This window comes from Chelonoidis abingdonii, chromosome 15 (assembly GCF_003597395.2).
Source record: "Chelonoidis abingdonii isolate Lonesome George chromosome 15, CheloAbing_2.0, whole genome shotgun sequence".
In the NCBI taxonomy this organism is placed as follows: domain Eukaryota; kingdom Metazoa; phylum Chordata; order Testudines; family Testudinidae; genus Chelonoidis; species Chelonoidis abingdonii.
This window is the reverse complement of record NC_133783.1, coordinates 54,695,292-54,714,870: the sequence shown is the minus strand read 5'-3', so window position 1 is coordinate 54,714,870 and position 19,579 is coordinate 54,695,292. Positions and strand designations below refer to the sequence as shown.

Sequence of the window (19,579 nt, the reverse complement as noted above, 5' to 3'; positions counted from 1 at the left end):
TGGTCAGCAGTACTGTTATCTGGTGCATTATGTGTCTACACCTCCCTGTGTGTTTACAGTGTCCTTGACTTAATAGCAGTCAAGAAATAGTAGGGTAGGTAGTATAATTATTCTCATGTTTAAGTGGGAACAGAACCCAGGAGGCTGGGTCTAAAATCCCTTGCTCTGATCACTTATCCTAACTTCTTTATTAATTCAAATAAATATCTGTTACTTTTTTTGACACTTGTGTATCTTTAGAGACAAAATGTAAAAAAACAAAAGAAAAACAACCCAGTGGAATTAAAATGTTTTTACTGATATTCATGTCTTTGATACTGAAGACTTAAACTTCAATAAAATAGTAAGTGTTAAATACTGTAGCAAGAAAGACACTTATCTGTTAAATTGTTTTTCTCCAGGACCTCCTCTGATCTTCTCCCTAAATGCCCCATTTTGTGTTAGTTGCCATCCCAGTCAAAAAGGAAGCAGCTCCAAGTTTTCAAACTGCGGTGAAACATATTAAAAATTGTAGCCTTGGTTGTTTGCAAGACAGCAGAGATTAAAACATCTCTTCAAATCTTTACTTGTTCATTTGTTGTAACAAGTACTAATGGCTGGGTAAAGTATCATTAGAGCACTGATACACAGACTGAGGCATGCGAACCACAGGTGACTATTTAATGTGTCTCCAGTGGCTCTTTGCAGCACATAATATTAAAACACTCTGTGATTTAATTATTAACCAGTCTAAGTTATTAACCAGTTAAGATGCTTTTGCTATGTTTATTAACCAATTGTAGCTGATAGAATAATAATACTTGGCCAGTCATTTTGCTGTGAGAATAATATATAAAAACTAAATATTTTTCCTGTCATACTGTTTAAATATGACTATATAGTAAATGAAACAATGAATTCACTCTACTGTGGCTCTTTTGATTAACATTGATTGCTAACTTGGCTCCTGAACCACTGCATTAGAGTTTTCGTCATTATGGTAAGGATTAGCAAGTAGATCTTTATACGTGGGCTAGTAGTTTTTCAGATGCTTTTGCAAAACTGCATATGCTAGTCCCTAAATATCCTTTGGCTGACTTAAAGATAATATTAATAGCCACATAATAGTATTGTTCGCTAACCAGGAAACTGTTGGAGCGTCTGTGACTTTTATTATTTTGAATAGAAAACATAAGAAAGGCATTACTGGGTCAGACCAAGGGTCCATCTAGGGCAGTATCCTGTCTTCTGCCAGTGGCCAATGCCAGATGTTTCGAGGGAATGAACAGAACAGGACAATTATCGAGTGATCCATCCCTTTCCATCCAGTCCCAGCATCTGGCAGTCGGAGGCTTAGCCATCTTGGCTAATAGCCATTGATGGACCTACCCCCATGAATTTACCCAGTTATACTTTTGGCATTTACAATATCTCCTGGCAACGAGTTCAACTGATTGACTAGGATTTAAATGAAGTACTTCCTTTTGTTTGTTAAATCTGCTCCCTCTTAATTTCATTGGGTGAACCCTGGTTCTTGTGTTACATGAAGGGATAAATAACACTTCCTTATTCACTTTCTCCACACCATTCATGATTTTTATAGGGTTTTTTTTTTCCTATCCCACCTTAGTCATCTCTTTTCCAAGCTGAACAGTCCTAGTCTTTTTAATCTCTCTTCACGTGGAAGATGATCCATGCCCCTAATCTCTCGTGCTCTCTCTCTCTTTTTTTTTTTTTTAAAACCGTTCTCTGTACCTTTTCTAATTCTAATATATTTTTTGAGCTGGAACAACCAGAATTGGACCCGGTATTCAAGGTGTGGACATACCATGGATTTTTATGATATTTACTGTCTTATTTTCTATCCCTTTCCTATTTTTTCTATAATAGATTTAAGGACTGCTTCAGGATTTTTCCCAGATCCTAAAGGATGATGTCATATTCGTGCCCTGATGTTCTATTTACAGTATTTAAATGAAAACCCCTTCATGCCTGTCCATCTAATACCAAACTAAAGCAAAATTCTTTACTTTGATCTCCATGGCAGATATTCAAGATAACATTATTGTCAATGGGAGCTCTCATGTAGCGAGGGCAAATGTCAAAACATTTTTTGTTCAGCTTTGAGAGGAGACTTTAGTCCTGTATAATTTAAGCTCCAATTTTAGGTTGTTCTTTTTCGCCCCATTTCCACATTTTCCTTTTGTTGTATGTGTTGAGACGATTTGACAGATTATCCCCAGCCTTTCTCAGATCTTAGATTGGGAACTGGGCTACCTTAAAAGAAAAAAGAATAAAGAAGTTTATTAGCTGTTTAATTATTTATGAAAAGACCTGTTTTCATCTCCAGTATATCTGATACGGTACCCATATTTTGTCCTTGTTGATCACTGTGACCACCTCACTGAATCCTTCCTGAGCATCCCCTGTTACATTACATCAAGTTCTTGTTCTCAATTTAAAGACAGTTAACAACTCTTCCTCTCCCAACTTGTCTTTGATCTTTTTTTATGTTGCTTACACCCCACGTACCAAGTCAGAGATACCAGCCTCACATGCTGGCGTGTCAGGTTCTCACAGGTATGCCTCTGTACCTTTTTCCATGGTGCCTTTTATGCATCAAAGCTTAAATACTGCAAGAGGGTTTACCTACACAGAGCCATACTGACTCTGGGGTTTTCTGGGGTTAGAGGGGTCCACCCGTATAGTAGGGTTGCCAACTTTAGAATTGCATGAAACCAAACACCCTTGCCCCACCCCTCCATTGCTTGTTCTTCCCCACCCTCACTCACTTTCACTGGGCTGGGGCACGGGATTGGGATGCAGAAGGGGGTGAAGGCTACAGCTGGGGGTGCAGGCTCTGGGGTGGGGCCAGAAATTAGGAGTTCAGGGGTCGGAGGGGTCTCTGGGCTGGGGGTTACATGCGGGATGAGATGCAGGCTCTGAGAGGGAGTTTGGGTGTGAGAGGGGGTTTCGACCTGGGATATGGGGGTGGGGTCTGGGAGGGAGTTTGGCTGTGGGACGGAGCTCAGGGCTGGGGCAGAGCTGGTGCTGGGGGCGGGGGCAGCACTTCCCTGATCATACCTGTGCCTGGGGACCCGGAGGAACATGCCAGCTGCTTCCAGGGAGCCACTCAGAGCTGGGCAGGACTTTTAATAGCCCTGAGCCACCAGGATCCCCTTTCGACCAGAACCGAACACCTGGCAACCTTACCATATGGAGGAGTTTGCAGGGTTGAGGCCTAAATGTATAAAATTGAAAAAGCAGCATTGGATAGGTTAAAATTAAATTATCCGTCCTGGGAGTGCATTTGATTTGTGACTAATGAGGCAATATGAGCTGCTAGCTAGATTTAGGATTCTTGGATTCGATTCTCAGCTCTGCTGCTTATGTGCAAGCTCACCTTCGGCTAGTCACTCATAAATCCTACTACCCTGTGCTTTTTGTCAGGACCTGAAAAGCTGCACAAATAAATAGGAAATGTTTTCTATTTCCTGCATATTTGTATCCAATTCATGAAAGATACTTTAACTCCAGTGAGAGAAGGGGAAATGCCATAAAGTATAAATCTCATTCTGTTGCAGGTTTTTTAATAATCTAGTAGTGTAAATAGGCTATTCTTAACTTATGTGAATAAATACCATTAATGTTACCAATGCTGTAAATATGTAGCTAAGCCCCAGTCTTTCTCTTAGTGAAGTAAAAGACATAACTCCTATTGACTTCAATAGCAAAATTGTCCTGGGGCCTATGGGCTGAGGAGAGTCTAGTCTGTTGAAACAGTCATAAAGTGGAATTTTCAGAAGTGCCTAAGTAGCTTGGGAACACAAGTCTCATTCAAAAATATAATAGAATTTATTTTCCTAAATCACTTCAGCTCTCTTGAAAACCCCACCCATATATTGATCTTTAGTATTTTCAAAAGTGTTTTCTACTGTTTAGAGCATATGATTGTAAGATAGGATTTCTATTCCTAGCTTTGTTACTGACTTCCAATCTCACCTTGTGAAGTCACTTCCTATTGGAATAGTAGTTATTTTATTATTGGAAATGAGTATGCAAACAGGTATTTATAGCTGTCATTTAATATTGTTACAGTAAATTTAAGAGGGAACAAAAGCAGAAACATAGCACAGGTTATTGAAATATTCTTTCAGTAAGAGATTTTACATCTTTATAAGACATTAAGAACAAAGTTCAGCAGGATACTTAATTTACTAACATCAATTATTTGTAAATATCTGTTCGTTGCATTGATATAAATACAGATATGTTATCTATATGACTTTCTCATGGGGTTGAGTTTTGCAAACCTTCTGGCTTATATTCACTTCATTGCTGAAGGAGAAGTAACATTCAAGTCTGTCTTGTTTATTCCCACCACAGCTCCACTGGGCTTATTTGATGAATATGGATCCAAAAAGAGTGATTACATTCAGTTGTATGTCTGGGGAGTGTTCATCACTGATGATTTCCATGATATGATGCCTAAATATCTTAATTTTGTCAACGGTGTTGTGGACTCTGCTGATCTTTCTCTGAATGTATCCCGTGAAACCCTCCAGTAGCATAAATTGCTAAAGGTTATTAGGAAGAGACTGATTCATAAGACTGTTGACATGATCAAGAAGATTGCTTAAGAAAAATACAATGATACATTTTGGAAAGAGTTTGGGGCTAACATAAAACTTGGAGTAATTGAGGATCATTCCAACCACCTGTTCAGAAAAAAATGTTTCTAAGGTTTATCTGTGATTGTCATTAGCTTAAGTTAGATTTCTAACTGTACACTGTTCTAATGTTCCTTTTAAATAATTTAATTATAAAAAAATACAGATCAGGAAAACATATTTACCATCTCTAAGATTTTTGGCTTGCCTTCCTGTTTGTATAGAAAGTTGTGTTTTTAAATTTTACTGAAGTACCAAGAATGTTGAACACTGTCATCTGTTCTTTCGTTTTTTAATTAACTGAGTGCCTCTGTTTTCTAAATTCCAGATTTAGAGTGGCTGAACACTGAAGGGCCCATTTCTCTGTACCAAGACCTCTGTGGAAAAGTGGTGGTTTTGGATTTCTTCACTTACTGCTGCATCAACTGCATACACCTGCTGCCTGACCTCCATGGGTTAGAGCACAAATACTGTGATAAAGGTATCAGCACTTTAGTTTGCTTGGAAAAAAATTTCCTGGCAGTGTTACAGATGGAGTAGCTGAGTCACTTCGTTGCTGGTTACTAAACACTTGGCAAGACTTCAGTGATGTCTAAAAGTACCTTCTAATCTATGGTAGCCTAAAAAAAGGAGGACTGTATGTAATCCCACAACACTTCTAAAAGGGGTTAAATTTGGCAGTTGTTGCATCTGTGTATTTAGAAAAGCAATACATAAAAGTCCAAGTCTGCTACTCTCATAAATAGGGCTTTTTGTAGAATAAGGTACTACTCAATGTGCAAGAATTGGGCCCTGAATTTCTAGACGTATGTGATCCCCTGAATTTGCTTTCAAGGCTTCATAGGTTAAAAAGAAAAAAAAATGATTTTTTTGTAGGTGAGGTTCCCTACCTGCTCTGATCAGAGTATACGTACGTTGTGTATGATCTACACTTAACACATTTCCTGGGGTTTGGTTTTATTAGTAACTGCAATAACAATAAAACAGAAACCCGAGCTAAAGTTTTCCCCCAAGTTCAGCTGTTCCTATGGTTTTTCCTGCGGGTCCTCCTCATCTCCACTTCTATCCTCTTTGATCCAGAGACCCATTTCAATTCTTATAAGAACATAAGAATGGCCATACTGGGTCAGACCAAAGGTCCATCTAGCCCAATATCTGTCTGCCGACAGTGGCCAATGCCAGGCGCCCCAGAGGGAGTGAACCTAACAGGCAATGATCAAGTGATCTCTCTCCCTCCTGCCATCCATCTCCATCCTCTGACAAACAGAGGCTAGGGACACCATTCCTTACCCATCCTGGCTAATAGCCATTTATGGACTTAACACCATGAATTTATCCAGTTCTCTTTTAAACACCTGTGTGAAGAAGAACTTCCTTTTATTTGTTTTAAACCTGCTACCTATTAATTTCATTTGGTGACCCCTAGTTCTTGTATTATGGGAATAAGTAAATAACTTTTCCTTATCCACTTTCTCCACATCACTCATGATTTTATATACCTCTATCATATCCCTCCTTAGTCTCCTCTTTTCCAAGCTGAAGAGTCTTAGCGTCTTTAATCTGTCCTCATATGGGACCCATTCCAACCCCCCTAATAATTTTAGTTGCCCTTTTCCAAAATTTTTCTAATGCCAGAATATCTTTTTTGAGATGAGGAGACCACATCTGTATGCAGTATTCGAGATGTAGGCATACTATGGATTTATATAAGGGCAATAATATATTCTCAGTCTTATTCTCCATCCCCTTTTTAATGATTTCTAACATCCTGTTTGCTTTTTTGACCATCTCTGCACATTGCGTAGATGTCTTCAGAGAACTATCCACGATGATCCAAGATCTTTTTCCTGACTTGTTATAGCTAAATTAGCCCCCATCATATTGTATGTATAGTTGGGGTTATTTTTTCCAATGTGCATTACTTTACATTTATCCACATTAAATTTCATTTACCATTTTGTTGCCCAATCACTTAGTTTTGTGAGATCTTTTTGAAGTTCTTCACAATCTGCTTTGGTCTTAACTATCTTGAGTAGTTTAGTATCCTCTGCAAACTTTGCCACCTCACTGTTTACCCCTTTCTCCAGATCATTTATGAATAAATTTAATTCTTCCCCCTTAAATTCTGGTTGGAGACAAAATCTGCCTATCTTTCATGACTAGGGTAGACAGGTAATATCTTTTATTGGACCAACTTCTGTTTGGTGGGAGAGACAAGCTTTTGAGCTACATAATTGCCCTCCATCTTTATCCAAAATTCTGATCTGACATCAGGCTGAGTCAGAAGAGAAGAATTGCATTCTTATGCAGGGTCCTAAATGCTTCTAACCTGTGATGGACACTTTATGACATATTGGAAAGGTATTTTCTTCTGATGAGATGAGAGGGATTGAAACTAATTTCATTCTTCAACTCTTTGTTACAAACCATGATAATTTATTATGTTTTAACCCTCCCATGCACTTCTCTTATTAGCTATCTTGTTGATATATAACTTTATTGCATTGTTTACTTCAGTTAAAGCTACTAAAACTTCACTAGTTTTGCATAAAGTACTGTTATTTATATACTCTAATGAATAGACAGTGCTTTTTAAAAGACTTAAAAAGAGAAGTTCCATGTCTTGAAGAGTGTATAGCTTAATTTGGAGAAATACAATACTTGGTACAATGGTTGAGATGCAAGAAGTTGTGGAGAAGTTGCCAGTGAGGAAATACTGTAACCGCAATTTGTGAGAGAAGCGAACTTTAGGTGGGAGAGGGGAAGTGATTGACACTCAAAAAATGGACTGTACCGGAGTGGCAGGAAAGGTTTAAGCAAAAAGTGCTATGTATTTGTGTGAATAGTATATCTTTTCTTCTTTTGCTTCTAGCCTTAGTTTTATCTATATGGCATTGACTCTTAGAGTTCCACTCTATTCCAGTCTGTCTTGAAGCAGTTCCTTGGAAACTCTGCAGCTGATCAAATCGTTTTGAATGAAATTTATCAATCCATCTAGTTTTTGTGTCTTCCAACTCTTCTGTTACCCTCCACTCCTAAGTTGAACACCCTGTTTCCTATATATTCTTCTGATCTTTTCACATGCCTAAAACATCTAAGCTTTTCTATAACTGATACCACCTTCACACTTGCCCTAATCATTCTGAATGTGATTCATCTTTGTAACTCCAAGCATCCATCATTTCCACTGTATTCAAGATTTGCTCCTGTCACTTCCTCTGTGCATTCAGAGCCATTCAAAAGTGCAGGCCTAATTAGTGTCTTGTAGACCTTACTTTTCAATTGATAGGCATTCTTTATTGCCAATCACCTCTCTCCATTTCTTTCTTATTCTGCTTATTATAAGTTCGTTGTTAAGTTCACCATTATCCTGTACACTTGAAGCTAGGTACTTGTACTGCTGTACCTTTGTTAGTGCCTGGCCTCCTGAGACGTAGTTTCCTTGTTTTCTTGCAAGGTATCATGAGATCTACAGACCATATATTCTTTCATTTTTGCTGATTTTCATGCCATTTCTTTCAAGAGTGCCCTTTGAATTCTTTCAGTCTTCCACGTCCTCTTTGCTCTCCTCCATGAGCACTACATCATCTGCAAAAAGCATGCACCAAGGTGCCCCTTTTTGAATGATTTCTGTAAGTGCATCAGGCCTCAATGTGAATAAAAAAAGGCTTAAGTACTGAGTCTTGATGTTCTCTGACTCTTACTAGAAACTGTTTACTTTGTCTTCTCACTGTGGTAACAGGACCCTCAGACATGTTCTGAAAGTGTCTGATACAGCCTTCATGTATCTGATTCATTCTCATGCATCACTGGGATGACTTCTCTCAGAACGTGTTCTTAAGCCTTCTCAAGATCAATGAATGCTGTGTGCAGGGTTTTCCTCTTCTCTCCATATTTTTCCACAAGCAGTCTTATTGCAAAGATAGCATCCAGTGTTTACTTGCCTGACATGAGTCAAATCTGATTGTCCTGACCTCAAGTTCTCTTTGAAGTCTTTTATCAATAACTTTTTCCCAGAACTTCATCATGTGGCTCGTGAGTTTAATGCTGCAGTTGTTACTACATTCTTGTATGTAGCCTTTTCTCTTAAATATTGGTAGTAATTTTATATTTTTGTTCATGCATCTTCTCAGTCCTCGTGATGCTGTGAAACAGTTTTGTCAATATGTTCAGACCTACTTGCCCCAAGCACTTGGATACATCTACTGGTATGCTACTGGGGCTCGGAGGTCTCATGTTTCATATTGCTCAATGCCTCTGCAACTCCTATGATTGGTGCCACCAGATCCTGTCTTGATTTTATCGTTTGGCATGCTTCTCTTAGATTCTCTTCATTCATAATCAGTTCAAAGTTATTTTTCTACTGTTCATTAATCTGTTTCTCATTGATCAACATATTGCCACTTTCATCTTTAGTGACTTTGATGTCTTCGGTTTTCTTATTGCAGATCTTTGCCACTCTGTGTATTTTTCTAAACCCTCCTTCGTTTCAAGATGGCTAAATATGCCTCCCATGGCTTTAGGCTTAGTGGCTACCACCCCTTTTTTTGTTGTCTTTTTGGATGTTTTACATTGCTGAAAATCCTGCTGTTGGAGCCTCATTTGTCAAAGTTTAAAACACTTTTTATTTTCTGTCACAGCATCTTGAACTTCTCATTCCACCACCAGATCTCACTGGGGAAAAAAGGCTTTTGCTTCTATTTCACAAATAGTCTTTTTGCGTTTTCTTAAATTTTGCTTGCAATATGATTCCACCATTGATTCTGTTTGGTAAAATTATATTTGAAATTCATGGCTTTATATTAGCATGCTAGGGTCCTTTGCACTTGGCTGAATGCCAAGTTGGGGAATTTTTCTGTTTTGTTTTTTTCTGATTATAATAAATTTCCTAGTACTGTGCCTATTACAGTGAATGTAGGTGCTACTACAATATAAACAATACCGTACTCAAGGTGAGAGATTTCTTAAGTCAGAGAACAAGGGTTTTAGTAGTGATGACAGTGAAGGGGGGTGTGTGTGTGTGTGTGTGTCAAACAGGAAAGTGACTCAAGACTTAGTGATCACTTGGATAAGAACCAAGAGAAACGTCACAGTTTGTGAACCTGGGGAGATGAATGTTCGGAAGAATAAGGCTGGAGAAAGAAGGAAAATAAAATAGGTTACTATTCCAACTTATATAAAATATCCATCTAACATAAAAAATGCAGTAAAAAGTGTGAAGAAAGCTTGGTTTTAAAATAGAAGTTTTTTAACAGATGTTTTGTTTTTCAAATCTATATATATCAGGCTTTAAAAGCATATATCACTTAAAGTTCAGGAGGTTTTAAACTCCATTGTGTCCCTACAGCCATCCGCCCACTCTCAACTACTCCCCTCCGAGCTCTTAAAGGATGAGTACAACTCCTTTCATGCTTTACCTTCTAGTGAAAAACCTGAGTCAGGAGTTGGATATGATCTCAGTTTTAGCTTTCTCTTCTAGAAAATAAAACTTTAACAATGCACACCTACAAGTGTAGCTCTGTTGAACTTAGAAAGCAGGTGTGTGCTTCAAAAAGAAGAAAAAACAAAAGTTTTAAAAGGCCTTCTTTGGCCATACTGTTCTCCTTTCAGCAACCTTTCACGAGAAACCTGCAATATTTTTGAAGTTAAACTATTTCAGTAGGTTTCCTAAAATAATCTAAGATTGACTGCAGGCTAACCAAATTGTTGAATGCAATGATTGGCCCTTCAGGGATTAAGGAATTGGGGAATGGGTCTGAAATAGGAGTTCAGGAAGAGCTCTAGACAGCTTCAAGAAGTCAGAGTTGGACACGAAAAGATTTTTTTAAAACAATGAAAAAATTTGAGGCAGATGGTACAGTGTGTTTCTACTTTTCTCCTAAATTCTTTTTAAACATTCCCTCTGAAAAGATATGTCCAGTAAAATGGAAATAATATTTTAAGAAGAATGCTAAGATAGGATTAGGGTATTGATGTAGCTCTTCGATGGGCTGATGTTCAGTGTATAAGAAGAACCTTAGAAATGTAGAAATAATACCATACATGCCTAAGAGTCCCAAACCACTTTGCAAACTATACACATACAGCATCACTGAAATGATGGAGGATGTCAGCCTGGTGGACAACTTGTTTCACAGTAGAAGGGGTAGGGGAAGTTTTGGCCAGACACTGGGGGAAACTTCTGTTCTGTCAAAAAGAGATTGGGGATCTTTTAATGTCTATGCAGAGCAGAAATGCTGGGGTAGGTGTGGGAATGATCTGTACTTCTTCCCACCAGCCAGAGGCGAGGAGGGGTGCTCGACCCCTGCTGTGCCTCAGGCGGATCCCCCACTCCACCCTTTCCCCCAAGGCCACATCCCCACCCTGCCTCTTTCTGCCCTGTTCCATCTCCTCCCCCAAGCACACACACCCCTTGCTCTTCTCCCTCCCCTCCAGTACCTCCTGCGTGCCTCAGAAGAGCCAGTCATGGTGGGCAGGAGGCACTGGAAGGGAGGGTGAGGCGCTGATCAGCTGGGCTGCTGGTGGGCGGGAGGAACTGGGGGAGCTGTTGGTGGCTTTTCAGCACATACCATTTTTTTCTCCATGAGTGCTCCAGTCATGGAGCACCCACATAGTCAGCGACTATACCACCAGCCCTTAGGCAGAGTCAGACTTGTCTGCTGCTAAAAACCTCCAATTTTGATTTGCCCAAGTGCTTTGCCCTGCTTCTTTTCCCTGCTTTGCCCTGCTATAGGGCTCCACCACTGCTTATGACAAAAAATAGCTGCAGGTAGGCGGCTCATAGGGAGAAGGGTGGCTTAATGCCTAGAAGTCTCCCTGCTGAAGAGGTTTGCAAGAGATAGCCTGGGGGGATTTCAAACTATGGCCAGCAGGCCATTTTAAGTTGGCCTGCGAGCTCTCGCTGGGAAGTGGGATCTGGGGCTTGCCCTGTTCTGGCGCTCCAGTGAGGCGCAGGCTTCAAGAAGCTGTGGCATGGCCCTGCTCCAATGGCCCCCTCTAGCCCTCCAATGGGAGCTGCAGGGGCAGTGCCTGCGAATGGAGCAGCGCATAGCGCTGTCTGGTCACTCTGCCTCATAGGAGCCGGAGAAGGGACATGCTGCTGCTTCTGGGAGCTGCTTGAGATAAGTGCCACTGGGAGCCTGCACCCATGAGTCTCTCCGCATACCCCCACCCCCTGCCCCAGCCCTCATCCCTCCTGCCCTCCAAATCCCTTGATCTCAGCCTGGAGCACCCTTTGTCAAAGTTAGACTCAGGACTCACAGTTTGTCAGACCACTCTGTTTTATTAGCACAGCGCTCTGCTAATACACCCAGATAATGTGAGGCCCATACAAGACACAAACTATCTTATTTATACAGATAAAAAGGGGTCGACATTCTTTATTGCCAAATCACCTCTCTCCATTTTCTTCTTATTCTTGCTTATTATAAGTTCGTTGTTTAAGTTCCCCTTATCCTGTACACTTGAGCTAGGTACTTGTACTGCTGTACCTTTGTTAGTGCCTGGCCTCCTGCAGACGTAGTTTCTTTTTCTGCAAGGTATCATGAGATTACAGACCATATATTCTTTTCATTTTTGCTGATTTTCATGCCATTTCTTTCAAGAGTGCCCTTTGAATTCTTTCAGTCTTCCACGTCCTCTTTTGCTCTCCTCCATGAGCACTACATCATCTGCAAAAAGCATGCACCAAGGTGCCCCTTTTGAATGATTTCTGTAAGTGCATCAGGCTCAATGTGAATAAAAAAAGGCTTAAGTACTGAGTCTTGATGTTCTCTGACTCTTACTAGAAACTGTTTACTTTGTCTTCTCACTGTGGTAACAGGACCCTCAGACATGTTCTGAAAGTGTCTGATACAGCCTTCATGTATCTGATTCATTCTCATGCATCACTGGATGACTTCTCTCAGAACGTGTTCTTAAGCCTTCTCAAGATCAATGAATGCTGTGTGCAGGGTTTTCTCTCTCTCCATATTTTTCCACAAGCAGTCTTATTGCAAGATAGCATCCAGTGTTACTTGCCTGAAATGAGTCAAATCTGATTGTCCTACCTCAAGTTCTCTTTGAAGTCTTTTATCAATAACTTTTCCCAGAACTTCATCATGTGGCTCGTGAGTTTAATGCTGCAGTTGTTACTACATTCTTGTATGTAGCCTTTCTCTTAAATATTGGTAGTAATTTTATATTTTTGTTCATGCATCTTCTCAGTCCTCGTGATGCTGTGAAACAGTTTTGTCAATATGTTCAAACCTACTGCCCCAAGCACTTGGATACATCTACTGGTATGCTACTGGGCTCGGAGGTCTCATGTTTCATATTGCTCAATGCCTCTGCAACTCCTATGATTGGTGCCACCAGTCCTGTCTTGATTATCGTTTGCATGCTTCTCTTAGATTCTCTTCATCATATCAGTTCAAAGTTATTTTTCTACTGTCATTAATCTGTTTCTCATTGATCAACATATTGCCACTTTCATCTTTAGTGACTTTGATGTCTTCGTTTCTTATTGCAGATCTTGCCACTCTGTTGTATTTTCTAAACCTCCTTCGTTTCAAGATGGCTAAATATGCCTCCCATGGCTTTAGCTTAGTGGCTACCACCCCTTTTTTTGTTGTCTTTTTGGATGTTTTACATTGCTGAAAATCCTGCTGTTGGAGCCTCATTTGTCAAAGTTAAACACTTTTTATTTTCTGTCACAGCATCTTGAACTTCTCATTCCACCACCAGATCTCACTGGGAAAAAAGCTTTTGCTTCTATTTCACAATAGTCTTTTTGCGTTTTCTTAAATTTTGCTTGCATATGATTCCACCATTGATTGTTTTGGTAAAATTATATTTGAAATTCATGGCTTTATATTAGCATGCTAGGTCCTTTGCACTTGGCTGAATGCCAAGTGGGGAATTTTTCTGTTTTTTTTTTCTGATTATAATAAATTTCCTAGTACTGTGCCTATTACAGTGAATGTAGGTGCTACTACAATATAAACATACCGTACTCAAGGTGAGAGATTTCTTAAGTCAGAGAACAAGGTTTAGTAGTGATGACAGTGAAGGGGGGTGTGTGTGTGTGTGTGTGTCAAACAGGAAAGTGACTCAAGACTTAGTGATCACTTGGATAAGAACCAAGAGAAACGTCACAGTTTGTGAACCTGGGAGATGAATGTTCGGAAGAATAAGGCTGGAGAAAGAAGGAAAATAAAATAGGTTACTATTCCAACTTATATAAAATATCCATCTAACATAAAAATGCAGTAAAAAGTGTGAAGAAAGCTTGTTTTAAAAAGAAGTTTTTTAACAGATGTTTTGTTTCAAATCTATATATATCAGGCTTTAAAAGCATATATCACTTAAAGTTCAGGAGGTTTTAAACTCCATTGTGTCCCTACAAGCCATCCGCCACTCTCAACTACTCCCCTCCGAGCTCTTAAAGGATGAGTACAACTCTTTCATGCTTTACCTTCTAGTGAAAAACCTGAGTCAGGAGTTGGATATGATCTCAGTTTTAGCTTTCTCTTCTAGAAAATAAAACTTTAACAATGCACACCTACAAGTGTAGCTCTGTTGAACTTAGAAAGCAGGTGTGTGCTTCAAAAAGAAGAAAAAACAAAAGTTTTAAAAGGCCTTCTTGGCCATACTGTTCTCCTTTCAGCACCTTTCACGAGAAACCTGCAATATTTTTGAAGTTAAACTATTTCAGTAGGTTCCTAAAATAATCTAAGATTGACTGCAGGCTAACCAAATTGTTGAATGCAATGATTGGCCTTCAGGGATTAAGGAATTGGGGAATGGGTCTGAATAGAGTTCAGAAGAGCTCTAGACAGCTTCAAGAAGTCAGGAGTTGGACACGAAAAGATTTTTTTAAAACAATGAAAAAATTGAGGCAGATGTACAGTGTGTTTTCTACTTTTCTCCTAAATTCTTTTTAAACATTCCTCTGAAAAGATATGTCCAGTAAAATGGAAATATATTTTAAGAGAATGCTAAGATAGGATTAGGGTATTGATGTAGCTCTTCGATGGGCTGATGTTCAGTGTATAGAAGAACCTTAGAAATGTAGAAATAATACCATACATGCTAAGAGTCCCAAACCACTTTGCAAACTATACACATACAGCATCACTGAAATGATGGAGGATGTCAGCCTGGTGGACAACTTGTTTCACAGTAGAAGGGGTAGGGGAAGTTTGGCCAGACACTGGGGGAAACTTCTTGTTCTGTCAAAAAGAGATGGGGATCTTTTATATGTCTATGCAGAGCAGAATGCTGGGGTAGGTGTGGGAATGATCTGTACTTCTTCCCACCAGCCAGGGCGAGAGGGGTGCTCGACCCCTGCTGTGCCTCAGGCGGATCCCCCACTCCACCCTTTCCCCCAAGCCACATCCCCACTGCCTCTTTCTGCCCTGTTCCATCTCCTCCCCAAGCACACACACCCCTTGCTCTTCTCCCTCCCCTCCAGTACCTCCTGCTGCCTCAGAAGAGCCAGTCATGGTGGGCAGGAGGCACTGGAAGGGAGGGTGAGGCGCTGATCAGCTTGGCTGCTGGTGGCGGGAGGAACTGGGGGAGCTGTTGGTGGCTTTTCAGCACATACCATTTTTTTCTCCATGAGTGCTCCAGTCATGGAGCACCCACATAGTCAGCGACTAACCACCAGCCCTTAGGCAGAGTCAGACTTGTCTGCTGCTAAAAACCTCCAATTTTGATTTGCCCAAGTGCTTTGCCCTGTCTTTTCCCTGCTTTGCCCTGCTATAGGGCTCCACCACTGCTTATGACAAAAAATAGCTGCAGGTAGGCGGCTCATAGGGAGAAGGGTGGCTTAATGCCTAGAAGCTCCCTGCTGAAGAGGTTGCAAGAAGATAGCCTGGGGGGATTTCAAACTATGGCCAGCAGGCCATTTTAAGTTGGCCTGCGAGCTCTCGCTGGGAAGTGGGATCTGGGGCTTGCCCTGTTCTGGCGCTCCAGTGAGGCGCAGGCTTCAAGAAGCTGTGGCATGGCCCTGCTCCAATGGCCCCTCTAGCCTCCAATGGAGCTGCAGGGGCAGTGCCTGCGAATGGAGCAGCGCATAGCGCTGTCTGGTCACTCTGCCTCATAGGAGCCGGAGAAGGGACATGCTGCTGCTTCTGGAGCTGCTTGAGATAAAGTGCCACTGGGAGCCTGCACCCATGAGTCTCTCCGCATACCCCCACCCCCTGCCCCAGCCCTCATCCTCCTGCCTCCAAATCCCTTGATCTCAGCCTGGAGCACCCTTTGTCAAAGTTAGACTCAGGACTCACAGTTTGTCAGACACTCTGTTTATTAGCACAGCGCTCTGCTAATACACCCAGATAATGAGGGCCCATACAAGACACAAACTATCTTATTTATACAGATAAAAAGGGGGGAGCACTTAGCAAGATAACAAAGGAAGCAGAATCTGATAAGTTTACCTGGGCTAGCCATGCATATTTTGTATTTCCTTAGTAACTATTACCGATCTTCTGTTAATGTTTCGCCATTAGCACCCTTGTTTTATGCCTAATGTTTCTTTTCCTGGCACCTGTATTTCAACATTTCTTATATCTGCTTAAAAGTACATACAACATTTCTTTAATCCATTCTTATTTTTACAATGAATTCATCTCCTTTCACAATCCTCCTTTGGTCAAGCGCACGCCATGACAACAATTACTCGGTTTCACAAATTAACCGTTCCTTATTCTCTGTTCATCAGTGATATTCAAAATCATCATATTAACACTCTGTTTTGGGGCAGTCACTTGGGTGACACAATTTTGGATATAACAGGAGATTAACTGAAAGCATACAAAAAATCACTAGGTCCAGACAGGATAGTTAGGGCTCACTGAAACAACCAGTTTCCTATACCAGAGAAATTGAACAGGTTACTTAGCCACTTCCATAAGAACTCCGCTACTCTTTCGTGAGGAAGATACGCGATTTTGTTCTAAGTGGCCTAGGCCCCATTATTACTCATTGGTATTGTCAGGTATAACCCACAATTCTTTCCCAATTGAGAGCCTACAAGGTCCCTCCTTTGGCCGCCAGCACTATGTCCAATGCCCCTGGACCAAAGTTTTGTGGGGCACCTGTCGGATGCCCTGTTTCTTTGGCAGGGCTCTTAAACTTTCTCCGTTTTATTGCCATTATTTTAACTACTGTTGTAACCTCAGGAGCCTTTTGCCTGGTGTTTACTTCCCCCGAGTGGGATAAAGGAATGCAATAGCCTCTTCCAGGTTTCATTACTGTTCCCATATTGTGTAACGGACAAGGTCCTCCAGTGAGTTCTGGGGAATTGAGTGCGATAGCCAGGACAGGAAACACCCAGTTTGAGAGTGGGCTGGGATGTGGCTGCAGACCCAGCATTTAGAAATATTAAGGTCTGAGCTATCCACACATGCTTGGCTGGATTAAAGAATTGTCATTGTGGACTCCCCAGAACCCTAACGACACCAGCAGCTGAGAACAGGCACCACGAGTGCATGTGGAGGCAGGCGGCCCTTCTGATTTCTGGAACAACCTCACAACTGAGGGAACTGCAGTCACAGTTTTTATGTCCCACTAGCAGCAGGCGCTAGGCTCACTACTGCCTTCTTCTTGGGCCTTGTTTTATGTAGTTGGTCTGCTTCTGGCAAACCCTTACGAGAGCGTATATTGTAAGATATTGCAGGCTGTTCCTCTACGTCTTCTTCTGGAGTCAAAAATTGAACTCTGCGTTGTCCTTGAAGGTAATGATTGGGGGGATCACTGGGGGTGGGTGCATCTTACAGTGCGAAAGCATGTTACCCACTCTGAGATGCCAGAAGTTAACAGCCTCCGGGGTGTAGCAGTACCTGGTGATTCTTTGATGTCTTTAGTCTTTTTACTCCTTTTTTCTTACTCTGGCTATAAAATGGCTTTCACACCTTATCTTTTCCCTGATGCATACATTCCTCATTCACACAAACAGATGAGAATACAAACAGTAGTATTTTATATCGAGCAAAAAAAGCACTGCAAATCAAACCTTGCTAAGTTTGCAATTGATAACCAAGACAATTTACTGGATCCAGGCCTTTAATGTTTCTTCTAATTTACTTAACATAGACAACAATAGCAGAATCCTGTCTCTTACTAACTAAATCTTAAAACAAAGAGTAGAGAGAGGCCCAATTTGTAAGACCTATGGGAAACGGAATCTTATAGTCCCAGAGGCTCATTTCTTTCTGCCTTCAAAAAAGTGGTTAGCAGGATGAAACCTCAAATCATACATTAATTCTTATGCGGCATTTAAAATCCTTGCTCCTACATATACCCTTTTTGACACTAAGATTATTAATCGCCAGTGTCCACTTCTTATTAGTCCACTAATAGAAAATACTGGAGGTGATTTGGGCCTGGGCTCTAGCTTGCCCAACATTGTTTTATCTACCAGCACATTTTAAATTTAATCAAACACATACAATTTAAACCAAAAACTATTAGGGTAGTAACATTAGCTATGCAGTAGTTGTGGAGACCATCAGAAAATAACTTATACCAATGGTAAGCTGTATGTTTCTGCAGTGCATTCTTAACAGTCTCCATGTTGTGTGTATAATATGAATGGTCCAGGTTTTTTTTGTTTTGTTTTTTTGGTTTTTTAGAACTATGTTATCTTTTTGTCCTTTTAACAGATGCATTGTAACTGTTTGCCATTCGATGCCAAGATTGATAGAGAACTCAGCTAAACAAGTGCTTAACAGTAAGCTGAGACCTCTTTTTGTTTGTGTTTTACAGGCAGGCCAGGTTTTAATGCTTCTACTTTTTAAGAGTTAAGTGGAAATTATTCACACTGTTTAGTTATTAAATCATGAGGTGGTGTACCTCAGTTTTTCCTTATATATAGCAGTCCAAGTTTTGTAATGTTTTCCTGCTGTGTTAAGCTTTTAAGTTTATTCACAGGTAATCAAGCTGAGAAAGCTTCATACCATATTACTTAAAGGAATTTTCCAAAAATCATTACACTAGTAAGTTGTTACAGGGGTACTTACTAACATTAAATTTATTTAATGTTTAATATTAACAATAATATAGCATCAAATTTTATGAAAGGTATCTGTATAACCATGCCTTTATGTAGGCAATCTGTTTGCTGATCAGGTATGTTCTTTTTTGCAGCTTCTTTTGTGCTGGCAGGTTTACACCATTCTTTATCAGTTAGGTAAATTTGCATCAACATCAGGCTTGGCTTTTGACTTCAAAGCCATCAGCAGAAGCTCAGAAACTCTGTGGTAACCACAGGGACTGTAAAACAAAACACAGCCTATTGCGGCTTCTTTTGGAGCGCCTAATAGATTTTAATCAGGCAGCACATTTTCATTTGCCATTTTTTTTTTAAACCCCTTTACAATATACAATTCTGCACATGTCCTAGGGAAAATGCACATTTTTTTTCTATAACTATAACTTTCAAAAACATTAGCCATATTAAAATTTTTATATAAGGTGTAACTGTTTGTTTTGTTCTTACAGAAGTTTTCATGTACCCTTATAAAATGACGTCCTGATTACACAGAGCGCATTTTAAGGCTCAGTGTTTTTAACATTGCTCTTTTGTTTTGTGCATCTACCTCTGCTGTTGCTTCAAAGGGTCACTGTTAATTTCTTTTCTTTCATACAAAGCTCATTATCTGCTATTGTTACAAAAAAATCAACCAAACAAACAACAAAGACTTCAGAAATCTTCCCTATTTCCTGATTTTTGACTGCCCTATTGAGCCATGACTTGGTTTTATTTTAAATCATTTTTAATGTTGTAAAGAATTAAGTTACCCCTTAATGGTTAAATGCTAAATCCCAAAACCAAACAGTACTTAATTACCTTGGGTCTGCAAAAAGGTCTGTCAGTTTTCAAACTTTGAATTAAAGAAGTCAAATTGAATTTTTATGGCTTAAAAACAAAACAACAAAACCAAATT

At 40.1% G+C, this 19,579-nt stretch overlaps 1 protein-coding gene across 1 annotated transcript in view; it reads left to right on the top strand.

The window, feature by feature from the left end:
* The window catches only part of NHLRC2 (NHL repeat containing 2), a 66,995-nt gene that overhangs the window by 1,002 nt on the left and 46,414 nt on the right, over positions 1–19,579 (top strand). The window contains exon 2 of the mRNA XM_032775156.2: positions 4,978–5,130. Within this exon, the coding sequence (XP_032631047.1) occupies positions 4,978–5,130 (153 nt within the window). The remainder of the gene's footprint in view (positions 1–4,977; positions 5,131–19,579) is intronic.